Genomic DNA, 19,414 nt, shown 5'->3' on the forward strand with positions numbered 1-19,414 from the left:
TTCACTGCGGAGCGTGTTGTCGCTACACTTAGAGGTATTTTGTTGGCTCTCATAAAATGCTTTTAATGATATTTTATTTTTATTATTTTTAGCTTGAACACCCCACCAGGCACAAAAATAAAGCTAATTGGAATTGTTGAGGTGAAAAACGGATGCCTGCTCGTGGACGACACAAACACCGTAGTACTTGGAGGTGAAGTGGAGCACCTTGTAGAAAAGTGGGAGTTGCAAAGGGTGAGGTAACACACGCCACTAATCTAGAATTGGTTAGTTTCACAGCGTCATTTCTAAATTGATCTTGGCAAGTAAATTATTTGAACCAGGGCATTTTAAAGCACTTCGAAGTGACCGGGGGTATACGTCTTAAACGAACATTTGTTGGGGGGTTGTTCTAAAATGTCAAGACCTATACAGTGGGCCTGTTAACAAATGTACTTTTTGCTTAATTAACATGATGTTATAGTGCATAAAACGGAAAACAACAATAAAACATATAATCTTTTAAACACTGAACCAGCCCACTTTTCTTTTTCATTTACTGGTGAAATATGGCAGATTTTACGCCCTAAAAATATTGACTGATGACGCCAGTCTCTTATGGTCTTTGGAAAAGCAAACTGTATTCTATAATGTCAGGTATGACTTTTTGTCTGTCAATGTCGCATGCATACTATTTGTGCCTGTAGGTTTCCAATTTGCAATGGCTTCATTTCTCTAGCTGCTGTGATCATTGAAAGAAGCTGAGTTATATATTTGTATTTAAATAGGCCTGACAGTTTACTCACTGTTTCCCCTAAGAAGCGGTTTAAGCTTTTTTTATTCTGCAAACATAGTACCTCGGTCAAAAAATATTTCCTGTGTGCGCGTGGCACTTTGCACGGAAAAAGTTCTAAATCACACGTTCGGAACTTGGTGGCAACCCACAAAAATAGAAACTTATTAGTTATGCATTGTCGAAAAAGCACAGGTTTGCATGCCTAACAGGGGGTGAAACACTTGTTGGCAGCACTATAATTTATTTTCAGTGATTTTAATCTTGAATATCAATCCCTACCATAGGGCTGTATTATAAATCATGTATTTACAATGAATATATTCTGGAATATCAGTTCTTACCACATGATATATTGGGAACTTTTCAACTGGATCTCCTTATGAAGAATGAATAAAAGAATCATTAAAAAGTAAAAAAAGAAAAAAGGTAATACAATTTCGGCATTTCAACTTCGTTTATTTGAGGAATCATATGTATCATCCTACCTTGTACACTTGGGATTTGACTGCATAAATATTGGTGATAACACCGTCTAAAAAATACCACTTCACTACAAATGAGCGGTCTCATGCCCCGCCCTCAACAAGTGTAAATTTTCCTTCAGTATAGATATTATGATACAATAAGGGCACTAATTAGCAGTTCTACAGTGGTTTAGGCCTTCATCTTTTAACTGCCCTTCTAGGGACCTGGTATTGGTTAGTGATTTTAAGATAAATATTTGTCCCATCAATGCAAGATAGTGTTTTCACATTGAACCTGGTCAGTATGAAGTCAATGGTTAGAACACAGGGATAATAAAAACCTTCAGAAAACAGCATACCTACGAAAAAATATAATTATAAATTGTGACTGGAATAAAAGTGAAACTGTTTTTCCATCTAACCAATATCTTGCTGCTGCCTTGTTACAGAGTTCTAGAGTTTACCTCACAGCTTAACTGCTGAATGATCCGGGTGTGATAGGACACCACACCTCCCATTTCCAGATGGAGCCTGTGGGAAGTAAAGACATTTCCTGGTAAAAGTGTTTAACTTGATAGCCAAAAATAAACTTAAAAGATAATTTTGAATCTACTAGTGTCCTTGCTCAATGCATTCCAGCACTAGGCGGCGTGGCTACTGTATAAATACAGCGTTTGAAAAAACAAACCTATGGCAGGAATGCTTGTAGTTTATTGACTCTTACATGTGGAACTTTAGCAAATCGTAAGTTTAATCGCATACTCTGGGAAATGTTATGACTTGAGTAACAGCTGTAACCTCACATAGTCCAGAGATGTACGCATCATTGAAATTAAACCCTCTGTAGGAGTTGGGCCTCTAAAACATGTCTTGAAAACTACAAGTGAGTTTGAAACTATTTACTTGAAACTCTTCCAGACTCATACATGTAAAATCACCATAAATACTTGCATATTTTATGCATACAAATATTTATTTGTGGAACAGTCCATGAAGATTTTGGAGCAGAAAAGAGGAATCATTTTACTTAACCTAGAACAAACAATATTTAAGGGAGGGGAAAACAAAAAAAAACGGAAAAGAGGAGCACGCATGATTCTTTAGGGTAGGACGGAATAGTAAATGTATGTTCGAGGCATATGAGCTGCAGATTGTACACTTAGCATAGATCGCCATCTGGTGTTGGGCCCGGATGTTTGCAGTTTGTTTTTCTTCTTGGACAGTCTTTGGAAGTCACGAGTTCGGTGACTCCTCCTTCGGTCCGTACTGCGCATGGGCTTCGGCTCCATCCTCAGATTGTTTTTTTCCACCATCGGGCTCGGATGTGATACTTCGTGCTCCGGCTTCGAACTTCTACGGTTCCAGCCTCGATGGAAAATCCTCGTTTCTTCGAGTTTCCTTCATCATCTTCATCTCTCGAAGCGGCACTTTCTCCATCCCGTACATCGGCACCGGCCTTCGGGCCCTCCTCGACTCCGGTCCCGGCCGATGGAAAGTACTCCGTTCAAAAAGTGCCCAAAATGTGGGTCTAAATTTCCCCACACCGACCTCCATCAGGTGTGTAACCTCTGCCTCTCTCCAGAACACGAGGCTAGAGACTGCCCCGCCTGTAAGTCTTTTCGATCAAAGAAGACCATCCGGGATCGAAGAGCTCGACGCACCATGGCGCACTCATCCTCCGCAGCTCCACCGGACATCTTCGGAGACGGCGCCGAAGCTTCGGGGCAACTACACACCGAGCAGGAGGACGACGTCGTCAGCGCTTCCGAGGCCGACGACTCCGACGTGGAGGACATCACACCGGCGCAGCGGGTCGTGAGTACTGTACCCCCTCCCACCCCCGCGCCCAAAACCAAAGAGACTCCGGTTACACCCTCGCCTGCAGGCCTGGGTAAAACCAAGCACAAAGCTTCTATCACCCCACCTTCGGGCCCGGTGTCGAAGCCACAAAAGTCTCACGGCAGCTCGGGCTCGAGCCAGCCGACGCCTGGTGCCGAAAAACAGCATCCGGCACCGAAGAAAGCAATACCCAGCTCGACTCCGAAGCCACCGGTGCCGAAGCCTGGACTCTCGGTGCCGACCAAACACAAACAAAAATCTGTTGGCACCGACGCTCCGGCGCCGAAAACTCCTTCGACGCCGAAAACACCGGAGGCCCCCAAAAAGGCACAGAAACCATCGAAACCCTCGGCTCCGAAATCATCGGCGCCAGCGGACGATTCAACGCCACTGGCCCTGTTTACACCAGACCCTTTGCAAAAGACTCTGTCTAAAGATCCAAAGACTGGGCTATTGACTTTACTTGTCAAGAAAAGACGCCTTGACACTCCGGCTCCTCCTCCACCACCCAAACGGAAGGACTCTGCTACTTCTCCCCTCAGAGTGCCCTCCCCACTACCTCCTCCTCTGCCTCCTCCACCCCTCCCCCCCCAGGTCTCCGCCACCTTTACCTCATTACTCCCCGACCCCGTCCCCAGATCCGGATGACGGGGACCCGGATTATGACCCGGCGGACGCCCCAATGGACCCCACTCCACCGGGGACCCCAGACCCATGGGAAGACTACCACAACCCTGACATACCTGATATGCCTCAGGACGACCTATACCCATCTAGGCCGTCTCCCCCAGAGGACTCCTTAGGGTTCCATCACTTAGTGCAGAGAGCAGCACACTACCATGGGGTGGACATGCACAGCGAACCAGTGGAAGACGACTTCCTACTGGACACATTTGACATTCAGGACAAATCCACGTCTATTTTGCCCATGCTTAAGGGTGTCACCAAGCATGTTGCAGAGGTGTTCAAAGACCCTGTCAGGGCCAGGGTACTGAACCCTAGAATAGAGAAAAAGTACAAGGCGGCACCCACAGACCCTGCATACATTAAGGGCCCTGCTCCCTTAGATTCCCTAGTTGTCTCCACAGCTAGAAAGCGGGCTAACTCCCAGTCCTCAGGAGAAGCCCCACCGCCAGACAAGGAATCGAAACTTTTAGACGTGTCTGGCAAACGCACTGCCTCCCAAGCTGCAAACATGTGGCGCATTGCAAATACACAAGCACTACTTGCGCGCTATGATAGAGCACACTACGACGAACTTGAGGCTCTTATGCAGCACCTTCCAGAAAAACACAAGCGCAAGGCTCATGACCTGATACAGGAGGGTAAACTAATTACAAATACCTCCATTAAGTGTGCCCTCGATGCAGCCGACACTGCTTCTAGAGCCATAAATACCAGTGTCCTGCTTCGTCGCCATGCCTGGCTCAGGATCTCAGGGTTCAAGCCTGAAGTCCAGGCGTCCATACTCAATCACCCCTTTGACCAACAAACTCTCTTTGGGCCAAAGGTGGACGAAGCGTTGGAAAAGATGAAAAAGGACACAGACACAGCAAAGTCTATGGGGGCACTCCAAACGCAAGCCTCTAAACGTTCCTTTCGACGCTCATCCTTTCGTGGCACAGGCAGAGGCTTCTCCACCGATAGCGCCTCTACCTCCTACAAGTCCCCTCCTCAAAATACCTTTTCAAAGGGCAATCAAAGGGGTGGTTACAGAGGCAACAACAATAAGGGCATGGGCAAAACTAACAACACCCGTTCTGCCACCCCACCCGCACAATGACTTCCCTCCGCTCCCCCCAGACCATCCCACTCCGGTCGGGGGCAGACTACAAAACTTTATCCACGCATGGGAGTCCATAACATCGGACAAATGGGTGACCCAAATCATTCGGTCAGGGTACTGTCTCGAGCTAACATCTACCCCACCCAATATCCCACCAAGGCACCGTCCAATGTCTCAAGAACATTCCACACTGCTCAAACAGGAGGTACTCTCCCTCCTCCAAAAACACGCTATAGAACAGGTCCCCGTCAATCAACAAAATCTAGGGGTCTACTCCCTGTATTTCTTAATACCAAAGAAAGACGGGACCCTCAGGTCCATTCTGGACCTCCGGCCTCTAAATGCCTACATACATTCAGACCATTTCCACATGGTCACCCTACAACAAGTCCTCCCGCTCCTCTGTCAGGGAGACTTTCTCACTACCTTGGATCTGAATGACGCATACTTTCACATTCCAATACACCCCTCTCACAGGAAGTACCTCAGGTTCGTGGTGGACGGGCAGCATTACCAATTCACGGTTCTCCCCTTCGGGGTCACCACCGCACCACGGGTGTTTACCAAATGCCTAGCGGTAGTAGCAGCACACCTCAGACGTCAACATATTTACGTCTTCCCTTATCTCGACGACTGGCTCATAAAAGCCACGTCCCACGAACAATGTGTGCAACACACCAACAGCACCATTCAACTGCTCCACCAGCTAGGCTTCACGGTGAACTACCAAAAGTCCCACCTCCTACCATCTCACACAAAGCAATATCTCGGGGCAACTATAGACACCTCCAAGGGTATTGCCTACCCAAACTCAGCCAGGATCGCAAGCATACAAGCCTTGCGCAAAACATTCCTTCCTCAACACACTCTTCCAGCAAGAGTGTTTATGAAACTCATAGGAATGATGGCGTCTTGCATTTTCATAGTGCCCCATGCAAGACTCCACATGCGTCCACTTCAAGAGTGCCTAGCACGACAGTGGAACCAGGCCCAGGGTCAGCTGACTGATCTGGTGTTGGTGGACGGCCGCACACATCACTCTCTGCAGTGGTGGAACACCACAAACCTTTCCAAGGGGCGGCCGTTCCTGGACCCGGTTCCTCAGGTGATTCTAACAGCGGACGCATCGCTCTCCGGCTGGGGAGCGCACCTCCTACACCTCACAATGCAAGGTCTATGGACGCCACAGCAAAAATCGCTCCACATCAACCATCTGGAGCTCTTGGCGATCTTTCTAGCCCTAAAATCTTTCCAAAAACAGATTTCAGGCAAAGCAGTCCTCATTCGCACAGACAACATGACTGCAATGTATTATATACAAAAACAGGGGGGGACACACTCTCCCCAGCTCTCCCGCTTAGCCCAGAGCATATGGAGATGGGCAATTCCCCAAAACATCTTTCTCCTGGCGCAGCATGTTCCAGGCGTACAAAACACCATGGCAGATCTGCTCAGCAGACAAACGCAACAACTACACGAATGGGAACTGCATCCACAAGTTCTTCACCCATTCTTCCAACAGTGGGGGCATCCTCAGATAGATCTCTTCGCCACCCACGAAAACAAAAAATGCCCAAGCTTCGCCGCCAGATACCCACACCCATTGTCCAAGGGCAATGCGATATGGATGAACTGGTCAGGCAGATTTGCATACGCCTTTCCACCTCTCCCACTAATTCCATTAGTGGTAAGGAAGCTACAACAGCACTCCCTCACACTCATTTTAGTAGCTCCAACGTGGGCCAGGCAGCCGTGGTACACCACACTACTACAACTATCAGTGGTACCACATCAAAAACTGCACCTGTCCCCATGCCTCCTAACCCAGAACCATGGAGAAATCAGGCACCCGGACCCAGCTCAGCTCAACCTTGCGATCTGGCTCCTGAAATCTTAGAATTTGGATACCTTAACCTTCCCCGATTGCATGAACATCATCATGGAAGCCAGACGTCCTACCACTAGAGCATGCTATGCCGCAAAGTGGAAAAGATTTGTAATTTACTGCCGTAACAATACAATCAACCCTTTAGATGCATCCATACAGCACATCATATGCTATCTGCTCCATCTTCACAGGTGTAACCTGGCATATTCATCCATACGCCTACACCTAGCAGCGATCGCTGCTTATCTACAAAACAGACAGCATTTATCACTGTTCAGAGTGCCCGCTATTAAAGCCTTTATGGAAGGCCTTAAGCGAGTAATTCCTCCCAGGGCACCACCTTCCCCTGTATGGAATCTAAATGTAGTTCTTACACGACTAATGGGTCCGCCCTTCGAACCAATGCACAAATGTGAGCTACAGTTTCTCACCTGGAAAACAGCTTTTCTCGTAGCTATCACTTCCCTTAGAAGGGTTGGTGAAATACAAGCGTTCACTATACAGGAACCCTTCCTACAAATACATCACAGCAAGGTCATACTTCGTACAAATCCGAAGTTTCTGCCCAAGGTCATCTCCCCCTTCCATCTCAATCAATCGGTGGAATTACCTGTCTTCTTTTCGCAACCTCAATCGGTTGCAGAAAGGGCTTTACACACACTTGATGTTAAAAGGGCTTTGCTGTATTACATACAAAGAACGCAACCTTTCAGGAAGACTAAACAATTGTTCGTCTCCTTCTCTCCACCACATAAAGGCAACCCCATCTCTAAATCAGGGATAGCTAGGTGGATTGTAAAGTGCATACAAATTTGCTATCAAAAGGCAAAAAGAACATTATCTGTTCCACCTAAAGCCCACTCTACTAGAAAGTTAGGGGCTTCTATGGCTTTTCTAGGGAACATACCCTTAGATGACATCTGCAAAGCAGCCACATCGTCAACACCGCACACCTTCACAAAACATTACTGTGTAGATGTGCATTCCAAGCAGCAAGCTAGTGTGGGCCAGGCTGTACTAAAGACACTTTTTCAAACCACTGCAACGGATACCGGTGGTCGCCGCTAAGGTTGGGTACTGCTATATAATCTATGCTAAGTGTACAATCTGCAGCTCATATGCCTCGAACGGAATATGCTACTTACCAGTATGCATCTGTTCTTGGCATGTAGAGCTGCAGAGTTGTACACGCCCACCCGCCTCCCCGGCTACCTGTATCCGTTCCAGTCCATCTTATTTAAATACAACACACATGGGTTTCTCACTGTTATTACTACGCTCCATCATTTCCCTGTTGGCGAAAAACAATCTGAGGATGGAGCCGAAGCCCATGCGCAGTACGGACCGAAGGAGGAGTCACCGAACTCGTGACTTCCAAAGACTGTCCAAGAAGAAAAACAAACTGCAAACATCCGGGCCCAACACCAGATGGCGATCTATGCTAAGTGTACAACTCTGCAGCTCTACATGCCAAGAACAGATGCATACTGGTAAGTAGCATATTCCTTTTTGCGTTTCCTGTCCATGCCGAGGTTAACCTAATCATCAGGGCTTTAAGTGGAGTGAAAAAAACTGGTGGGGTCTCAAAACGGTGTGGCCAATATAACTAAGGGTGTGGCTTAAAACATGTAAGCTAGAAATCTCTGCTTAGCATTATGTGCCACCTTACTGGTATTTTGCTGCTTTTTACTGTCTTTGCATCCAGATGCATAAGCCAACAAGTAACATTACACCTACAGAAAGCCAGGACTATTGGCTTTGTCAATAGTTTTTAGTTACATAAGATAAATAAGCAACAACAATGGCATCTTTGTATAAAATAGTTAAAATGCTTCAGTTCTGAAATGATGAGACTGTGAAAGAACTGTAACAAGTCCCTTTAAAGATGCATCAAATGCAGTGAACGGTGGTACTGCTGCCAAGTTAAGACTTTTTTTTTCACTCGGAGGGTGAGGGCAAAAATGGAGAGCCCGATAGGGACCCCCGTCTCAGCACCTGCTTCTTAGAACTGCAGATGCTGAGCACCGGCAGGACCCGGCCCACTTAAAGCCCTGCTAATCAACATATGCAAAGAGCAAATGTTAGCTTTGCACAAAGATTTAGGTTGGCTATAGGTTCCCATGTAAGTACAGGCTCCTATAAAAACCTTTAACATACTTGTTGTTATAAGCTGCATGTAATGTAGGCTGATTTAGCTCTAGGTCGCTGTGTTGAACTTGTCGGCTAAAGAAGTATAACAAATTATGGCGATTTATAAAATAGTTTTTATAATTCTTCTAATAACGTTATGCAGCATCATGTTCATTCTAGTATTGACTAAATGAAAATAATAATCACCACTGGAAAAACTCTGCTCTTGCTGAGTAAAAAAATATTTATGGTTGTTCAAAGCAAGAGGCCAAAGTGTGTTTGAATAACTTAAATTAACATGTTTAAAAAAATATTTGGCACAGGGGTGTTCAAACACACTTGCACAGTAATGTTTAGTCGGTTTCTTGGATTACCCATCCCATAATTACATGGTTCACATTATAGTGTGCCTCAGATCGTCATAGAGGGCTTGTAATTGATATAAATTATAAAGTTGCAGAATGATTGAGTTATGTTTTTTATGTTGAATAATTCTAATGTTAAATGTTTGTGCCAAATTTATTGCACGTTCCGAAAAACACTTTTGCACCACAAAGGAATCTATCCTATAGTAGGGTATTTCTCTACACAAATTGTTCTTTTAATCTTTAAGTTAATTTCTATATGTAGCCTCATTATGCTTATCGCTGGATTTAATTGTTCACCTTTGAATTTGTATAAAAGAACAAAAAAGGAATATTTTGATTAGGACTCATTTTTCAAACAATTTTAAGTTGGGTCATTCAGTTTGCAATAAAAGATTGCATTCATTGTTTACTAACTGTAGGAAAGTCATGCTTTTTGCCCTTATCCCCCCTATTTGTTTTGACTGAGACTGGTGGTTACTAACTTTGACACTGCTAACCAGGCCATTGGCCAGTGCTCCGTCGTCTAAAGGTATATGGTAATTGGTATAATTCTGATTAGCAAAGTCAACCTACAGGTAAGTCCCTAATATATGGAAGGACGAGTAGGTTTGGGGACCGCGGAGGACTTAATGCACTTAAGTGTTCACTGCTGTGGTGTCTGATGTCATTTTAAAGCCAGGTCTGCTTTGCATGCTGATTTAAAAATAAAACTATGTCCAAATTTGACTTTAGAGTTAAAAGTACTTCCAAAGCCCAAAACTACAATTTTATAACTTATAGGTCTGCCCTAGGGGCCCTAAGGGTAGGGTGAATTTTTATTAAAAGCAGGAACAATATAAAAGATGTTTTATATGCCCTGGTAAGGAAAACAGCCAAAGTCGTTTTTCCCTATTGTAGTGCTGCTAGCCCCGTACGCTGTCATGGGGAAGGCTTTTTTAAATCTAAAAAAAAGTCAATTTTTGCATTGGCCCTAACTAGCAATACCATTCAGTGTATCAAAATAATATTTACAATAAATCCAACAATATGCTACGTCGGATTTATTATAACTATTACAGGAAAGTAATTTCAGAACTTCCTATCCTGAAGTTACTTAACGCAGCCCTGTAGCAGCCTCTTCTGATTGGTCAGATCCTTGAGTAGGTAGAAGAGCCCTCAGGCTGGAACAATAAAGCCATTTGGTGGGAGGAGATTTGGTTCCAGGAGAAGCCAGGGAGAGGAAGGGGGCTGGGAAGAGAAGCTGGACTTCAATGGCAGGAGACCAGAGGTCATAGGAACCAGGGCAGCCCCCCCCACTTCCTTGATTGACAGCCAGATGGGAGCCCCCCCCCCCCCCCCTAATTATATTAAGATGAGGGCTGGAAGGAGAGTGTAGGCAGTTGGTAGCCACACCTTTGGGTTGAGTTACACACACACCAAGGAGAGAATTTCTCTATTTTGAATTTTGGGGGAACAGTTCATTCTGGGTCAAAAATATGCCATACTTTGCAGGAAGTGGTCATAGCAGAAGGAGGTAACTTAACTCCTATTAGTTGAGGTTTCCCCCTGCCCCCCCCTCGTGCCAGGCCAGAAAGGCTGCTAAATATGGGAGAGCTACAGGAGCGTCTCAGAACATTGCCTCAAACAATAGAAGTGCCCTGCTAGACCCTTGAACTGCACCACAGAATTCTTGCACTCAAGAAGACTAACTGCGGCACTCACAAAGCTCCACAAAGAAAGGACTGTGCCAGAGGTAAAGGAAAATGAGTAGACTCCTTAATCAGCAACTGCTACAACAGAGATGGAAGAAGTCACCTACAAAGCCAAAGAGAGGATCACCCCAGCTGACCAGTTATAACTGGATTTTTTCTGGACTATGTAGGTGCATTGTGAGAAATTAAGTCCTAGTCACCAAGAGGCATTACAGAGGTTTTGAACACTTGGCTGGAGCTACTGGGTCCTAATTGTCATCAATGGAGCCTAGAAACGACAAGTTTAAAAGTTTGGAAACTTTCAGCAAAGTTTTGCAGAAAAGCTGCAGGAGGAGACTGCCTCAATGTTGAGAGTCAAGCCACCAAGGTTGACTCGCCGATTAGATGGACCTTGCTGGTTCGTCCTGCTGAAAAGCTCCAGGCAGACCCCAACTCAACATTGAGAGGGAAGCAGTCAACAACCGATTCAAGACCTTCCTCACCGTAGATGCTGAGGATTCGACCCCCGTCTTTTCTCAGAGCCGCCGAGCTGCAGCAGACTACCTTTTTGGACTCTATCTTCAGATCCAAGGAACTAGAGGATCCGCCAACAATCTTATTGGCGAGAAAAAGGCTTCAACAAAAAGACTAAGTCCGAAGGTAAACTTTTGACTGGGACCTAGCGCTCCATCGCGGTTAGCCTAAAAGTTTGACTGTGTCCTGGTCCAGCGTGAACAGATAGCAGCGAGTGGCGCTTTAAGCGTTTTGGTGCTAAAATGCACAATTTTTTATTTACTCTTTAAAAATTGATATCTCTGGTTCCCTACATTGGATTTTTATCGTTTTGGTGTTTAGAAGCTAAAACTATTTGCTGTTTTTATAAATTGGTGTTGGATTTTTTTTGTGATGTCTTTTACTTATTTGCTGTTTTGGTCGTATTAAATGCTTCACACATACCTGTCTCCTAAATTAAGCCTTACTGCTCTTTTGCTAAGCTACCAGGGCTTGAGCAAGGATTCATTTACTGAGAATGGACCTAGTAGTGATTGTGATATTATTACTAGCAGAGGGTGAATCCCTCCACCAACTAATAACCCACTTTCCTACACTAACAATTAGTACAGTATATCCTTAACATTAGATTCCCTTGTTGCTTCCATCCTATCCACCCAACTATACAAAGGTACAGTTTGGAATCTGCTTCTTGCGGTGCAGACTAGCATTGATGGTTCTGAGTGCGCAGAAAGTTAATTCTCTTATCTCTGTTAGCAGATTCCTGAATAGCTTAGTCATTTGATGAAATTGCCTTTGTGGACATGAAACTGTTTGGAGGGCTATCTTTGACAGACACAGCCTTTTGCAGTATTCCTTACACATCTCTTGCCCCACGTGAGATTGTCCTTATTTTTTGGGACCCCTGGACAGTCTCTGATGGTGCTGACTCCTTGTTCCAATCTGATAGACTTCACAGCAATGAGGTAGAACTGCATGAACATAGGGAAGTATTCTGATAGGTCAAAAGGGAAGAAATCTGAATAGCTGAAGCATCATGGTGCTTTAACCATTTAACATGGTTTGTTTTAATCCAGTCACTTGTGGTCCGAATGTTGAAGCTATTCTAATTGGACGTGATCCCACAGTCTGGAGTTTACCCCTTAAGTTCAGAGGCTGATCCTACGTGGCACCATGCAATCATTTTGAGCCTTTTCTGAGGTTTAGGGCAGTTTGCACTTAATCAGTCAACTTTTTTTCCACATGAGATATCCAGTCCAAATTTGCATCTTTTTTTGTTCCACATTATGAGGGTTCTAAAGGAACCCAGGGTTTCTGGATTTCTCTGGAGGTAACAGAGAAAATAGTCAAAATACAGCAACATTTTGTGAGTGTTTTTGAGAAAACAGTATTGTGAAACAAACGTTTTTCCCTAAAAACTGAGTCAAGAAAACAATGCGAAGATAACCCACTTCCCAGTGTTCAGGAACACGAAGAATTGTAAGAAAACAAAAACAATGTTTAGATTTTTCTAAATGGTTTTGAATATTTTTCCTATTTATAACGTTTTCTACCTACTTGCAGTTTGTGGTGGAAACAGGTGAACCTGGAAAAATATACATTTCTGAAAATTGGACAAAATTCAGAATTCAGCAAGGGTTCGTGTGTAGTTAACTCGTGGTTTCCAATAGAAACTAATTGGTGAAATAAAAAAATAATTTAAAAAATGGGAAAAAAATAGAAATAGTTGACAACGCTTTCATATGAAATATTTTGTGCCCTTTGCTGATTTGCAAAAATAATATACCATAACGTCTGTCAGACCATTCTAGTTGCAGGGATATATATATTGTTTGTTGGTTCTCCAAAAACACACAATACCCAAAGCAACCAACTGAGCTGCAGCTTAAAATGTTTCATTCTGTACGGACTATTCACCAATTCATATGGTAAAATTAAATGAATTACAAACAGGTATGGTGGAAACCTATGCATTTTTAACTGTGCTCAAGCTAACTAGCTTAGCAGTAGTGGTTAATTATACAAATCTGATTTCGGGGCTACCCATTCAAGGGCATTTTTATAACGTACTCTTTCTTGCACTCTGGCTTGCATTTCAAAAACAAAACTGAAAAAATCAACTAATAGCAACCAGTATTCTCCTGCCCTGTGTTTCCACACAGCTTCTGAATAAAAATAGTGACTCCAATTGTGTGGCTAGCCTATCACCCATGACAGGAAAGACTCCAAAATGCAACAAGGAAATATCAAGATTTTGCTTGCAAATAGTCCCATTCTGACAATAGGGGTAGCAACGGTGTTTGATCCTAGGCTTGGTCGCCACCCAGGGAAACTACCAAGCCAGACCTTTTGGTAAATTAGATTCCCAAGGGAGTCTAGGGTGGTATGACTTGTGTTGTTACCCAGAATGTCCTGTAGAAGTCAAACGTCTGCTAAGGTCACAGATTTTCTTGACATTTCTGTGAGGGAAAGTTATTGAGTCTGCGGGGCTTCACAAAGTTCCTACCACCCACCTTTACCACACTTTTCCTGATAAAAACGGTACTCCACTTGTGTGGCTTGGCCTATTGCCCGTGACTAGAACCGATAAAACCTTGGATAGTGTGAGGTCAGGATGCTGTACGTGAGGCGATCACATGGTTATAAATTTCGTCCATTCCATTGAAAGCATGTTAGGTCCACCTGCACATGGGAGGCAGTGTTTCAATCTGGAGAGAGGCAGGAAAGCATGGTGGTAAGACTTTGGCCATTGGCTGGAAGTGGGTGACTTGTATGTTGCATAAATATGGGCAAAATAGCCTTTTTTTGATTCATGCTTTAATGTTTACAGGGAATTCTAGGTAAGACAACATGGTGGGAACCATGCAGGCCACACCACTATGGATTCCCCTAGGTCTCTAGCTTTTGGAAATGCCCAGGGTTCGTAGGGGTCCTAGTTGTAGGCTGTCTCAGAGCATGAATAATTTGCATTCACCATAGCAAGTGAGAGGAAATTGGGTTTTCTTTGCTCGTTGTTGACACATGGGTTGGCAGAGATCGCATTCTTCTTCTTCCCCTAGGGGCAAAATACTGTCTGGTGTTAATTTTCCATTTTGGGAGCAGAAAGGCTGGTGTGGCTGCTGCAGGGGATGTGGCCAGAAGCCATTACAAGGCAGCTCCACCAAATTCTCTTTTTCTTCATCATCTAATCCCTGGTGTCTAGTGAGCTTTCTGCCCCCCGTGGACTGTTGTAGAGTGAGGGCACAGTCTGATGCCAGGGCGGGCTACCCCCACCTGGTTCTTTTTTTTCTTGTAATCCTAATCTCTGGTGTCTAGTGGACTTTATACACCCCAGGTAGAGCAGGTTGGGCGTTACCCTCTATCGCCCTCATTAGAAACGCAGAAAGAAAGTATTGTTGAATAGCTCTTTTTGCTTTTGCTTTAGAACTAAAGGGGTCAACGTGTCCTGCATGATGATAGTCATTCAGTACAAGAAAATGCTTCCAGCTGCTGTAAAAACTCTTCCATAGCAGCCCAGGTTGAACAATAAAAAGGAAATGCCTCTGGTGTGCGCATTAGAGGAATGTCCTCCTCTTCTCTTCCACCATAGGAACCATTTTCTAAAATTGTAATGAATCTAAAATCTTACAATTTCTTTCTCTACATGAGAAGGTGCAAGCATGCTGGCTTTCTATACCATTAAATGTAGGGTTGCTGCCTACCAATGGGTGATCAGAGGATTAGTATGTTACAATAAAAAAAGACATCCGAAATGGAGATTGATAAACTGTCCAAGCACACCCACAACTAGGCTACAGATCATAAGATAAACATTCCAACTTTAGATACTATACACTTCAGGTGACAACCATGAACAACATGTACGGTACTGTTATGGAAACTATAATGTATGCTGATATCTTTGTGACTGACAATTATACTCAGTTTAGTATTTTATTGTGTTCTGCTAATTATGTGTTTCACGCCTGTTTTATTACTTTATAAATTCTCCAACATTGGATCTTTCATATATTTACATGCCTTATCTGCAGGTGAACTCTTCATTGACCTTTCACCAGGCAACATCTCGCTAAGAATTCAAAAGGTCATCTGCTTTTTGCCCTTGAGAATCTTGTGGCTAAACTTCTGGCAGATATTACAGCTTGGAGCCACATGACCAGCTCGATGTAGGCACCATAGTCATTTCTTGTGGCGGTAATTTTAATAAATCTTACTGACCCCAAAGACTGAATATGGTTTAAATGTCCGTCTTTCTTTTAGAAGGGTTGTCTGCCATCAAAATGATTCCAAAGGCTCAGGCAGCTAAAAAAAGGACAGAAAAAACTCTTAGCTTTCTGTTATTGGTGAGAAGATTCCCTGGGATCCACAGTACTCCAGAATCCAAAGTAAAATCCTGTTCAGTAATGAGAAGAGTAGACCCTTTAGTGTTCTTTTGCTGCCTGTAAGGATTTGGGGCTGTGAGCACCATTCACCCGAATGGCCAGAGTTCAGGTCACACGGTGAGGTGAATGGACTATATATAATCTGTGGTTGTTTTCAGTGTTATTTGGGTGATGCTATGTTAACATTGACTACTAAGAGCCCCCGTCCTGGTGAGTGGGAATGCGAGAGCATGTGAATCTATGAAAGATGCCAATGTTGGAAAACTGTGTTAGAGGCAAGTAATTATTTTTTGGGGACCACTAACAGTTAATGTCTGTCACTTTTGCAATCTATCTGTACAATGTATATATTTAACATTTTAAGATGAATTTTGTTAGATAATCTGCATATATTTTTTGATATTATTTGTCCTACTTTCTTCTGTTTAATAAGTTTGTTTTCATTATAAAATAATATTGTTTTCTGGGCTTTACAAAACAAATAATTTTTTTCGATTCACCACAAATAGCCTCTATGGATTAGAGTTGATCCCAATGTGTCTTTTGATCACAGTCGACAAGGCAACAGTGCTGCAAAACATTTAATCTCTATGCTAACAGTGTGTCTTAAAAACAGAATTTTTTTTTAGGTGACCAAATGACAAGTGCGTTCAATCTTTGCATTGCCAGTCGATTTCTATGGATTCGAATTGTGGAAAAAAAGAGCAGCACAGTGATGACTAAACATCCCTGTGGCCATACGCCCGTGGTTTAAATGTTTCGAAATTGAGCCCTGCAGAACGCTATCTGTAAACCACAGATTTTTGGGGCCTCCGGTATTGTAATTCCATCCTGTGGCATGAAATCAAAATTTGAGGGCAGCATCCAATAGAGAGACATGTGAGCCATCAAGAATTAAAAGAAAATTAAATCACATTCCATATAATGAAACTGTCTGGGAAGTGCTGTAATCCCCTTAATGACATCCAAACTGCGCTGGAAGGCAAATGCAGTATGGCTGCCAGGTGCGAATAAATGCAAATGGCTGACGCCTTGCTCTTCTTGGCAGTGCCTGCGGTCTCATTTCCTTTATTCTTCAAGCTGTGAAGAGTTGCCACGGATGCACTACATGCTAAATGGCTACAACTGTAACTTAGAGCAAATAGTTTTTTTGATTTTTGTAAAATTATTTAAGACGTATAGATGTACTACTGCTACAATTAAGATAAATAATCGACAGAAAATGTCATTTTACAAATCTTTTGAACTGGCTTCAGCTTTATGTTTTCTGTGTCACTGTTTATGCTCCACTAAATAGAGAATAAACTGAGATTCTACATTCTGATAAAGGGACTGCCAGTTTTGCTGATTTATAACGCTTTGATTGCATGGCAGGCTCCTCTTCACAGTTAATACAGTCAATGAGAGGCAACCACACATGCAAACCAGAATGCCCACCCCAATTGTTTTCGTTTGCTCGCGTCGCTCTGTTCCTCGGGGGAGGTCGTTAAAGGCCTTTTACCACCCAGCCTACTGTGGATCAATACAAGCTACTCTTTGATGAAAGAATAAGAGACCACAGGAAGAAAGGAAAGGTTATTAAAGATAGGAACAGAAAGTTAAATTGGAAAAATTAGATTATTGCGAAGTAACACATTCCCTTCTGACGGATACTTCTAACCGCAGATTCCTCAATTTAGAATTTCTCCAACTGATCCCATCCCCAATGTGCCTCGAATTTGCTTGGCCATCGGTGATGCTGCAGCAAATTGAACCCTTCAAAGATCCATAATGTGGATCTTTAGTGCGTTTTTGTGGCGTCCTCTGTCGTGCCTTCTGGCCCCAAGGACCACAGGAGCCCCCAGTCTGGTTACCACCAGTGAAACCATCCCTGGCACCGACTGACCCCTTGGAAGCTGGAACTGACTCCAATGCCGATGCCTGCTCTGGTGCCTGAACCAGCTCCATGCTGCCACTTGTCAACACCAGTGCGATGCCACAAGCAGTGTAACAGGATCTGATTGTGGTCCCAGTGTCTGACCCCGAACCTACTTAAGCTCAATCTTGACTGATATCACACTACGAAATAATATAGATGCAGCCTGACTTTGCACCAGTGCCTCCACCGGGGAGGTCACCCTAACTGAGGATTCATTATTTTTCAGCTGTGACTCTGAACAAGGCACACTACCATAAGGAGATGATGATGATGGTGGGGTAGGGGTAGGGGGTAGTGCTCTTCCCCCTCTTTATGATGGTGTCGGTTTTTTAATGCATGTACAAGATTCCAGTGGGATTGATATCTTCCTGGATACAGGGTTGGACTCACCTCATGGCATTTCAATAGCCTGAGCCTGCATCTCAGCCCTTGCTCCTCTTCAGCGCTGATGGGCTGTTGGTCAAAGTCTGGTTTCTGCACACCAGTGAATAGACAGGTGACCAGGCGTTACAGATCGCCACCAGGCAACCCTGAGTCTCTCACCAAACATCGTACTCCAGAGAACCTGGTGGTGCAGGTTTCAACCAGTAAGGTTAATCCCAATTCCTTCCTCATAACTCCCCTGGATAGGGAGTCTAAAAGGATTGAGTTATTTGGAAAACAAATATTCTCTTTGGCCTGTCTGGCACTGAAATTGGTCAATGCAGTCTGTTTGCTGGTCATGGCCAGCAAGAACTTGGCAGCAATCCCGGAAGAGCTTAGGGCCTCTTTGTCCCAAACTATTCATGATGGTAAGGACATGACCAAGTATGTGATTCTTGCTTGCTTAGATACCACTGACTGCTTGGGAAGGGCGATTGGCACCAGTGTTGTGCTCCACCACCATGTGTGGATGAATTTCACTGAGTTTTCTGGAGCTAAGCAAGCCTCACTCATGTATATAAGGGCATATACATGGCTTATGCCTATTATTAGAAAATAGCTGATTCTACCTGGAGCGTTTTAAGGACATTAGAGTCACAGCACACTTCTTGGGACTATTGACTCCCATGTAGAAGGTCCCACTAGCGGTACAAAAGGGGATGGTGATGGACGGAGCATCAGAACCAATCAAACACTCACACCCAGTCAACAGATCTGGGTTTGATCCATCACCGTTCTTTAGCCCACTCTGCCACCCCAGTTCAGACATGGCCATATGCAAATCAGTCTGACCCTGTGCCTCATGGGAACAGTCCAGCCCGAACTGCCAAGCCATGCCTTTCCTGGACCGGAAACAAGCTTCCTAGGACCGGTTTCTGGCATTTCAGCCGTCTTTTAGCCAGGCTTGCTTGAATCCAGTGGCAAAGTGAGCAAGGGACTCACGTCTGAGCATACCCTGCCAACTTATGGCGATCAAAGCGGTACAAAAGGGGATGGTGATGGACTGAACTGGGGTGGCAAAGTGGGCTAGAGAACGGTGATGGATCAAACCCAGATCTGTTGACTGGGTGTGAGTGTTTGATTGGTTCTGATGCTCAGTCCATCACCACCCCCTTTTGTACCGTGAAGTTCCCACTAGGCCAGTTGCCTGACATACAGACAATATAAATAGCCCCAAGTATTGCAGCAGTTACATCGGTCCTTTCGAGGCCAGGGATGGGGGTCTGGCAGGCTATCAGGGAAACTCATTATGTTAAAT

At 44.1% G+C, this 19,414-nt stretch overlaps 1 protein-coding gene across 1 annotated transcript in view; it reads left to right on the forward strand.

The window, feature by feature from the left end:
* TDRD3 (tudor domain containing 3) overlaps positions 1 to 19,414 on the forward strand; it is a 681,208-nt gene that overhangs the window by 330,464 nt on the left and 331,330 nt on the right. The window contains exon 5 of the mRNA XM_085621988.1: positions 93 to 234. Coding sequence (XP_085478114.1) covers positions 93 to 234 — 142 coding nt within the window. The remainder of the gene's footprint in view (positions 1 to 92; positions 235 to 19,414) is intronic.

This window comes from Triturus cristatus, chromosome 8 (genome assembly GCF_964204655.1).
Source record: "Triturus cristatus chromosome 8, aTriCri1.1, whole genome shotgun sequence".
NCBI classification, from domain to species: domain Eukaryota; kingdom Metazoa; phylum Chordata; class Amphibia; order Caudata; family Salamandridae; genus Triturus; species Triturus cristatus.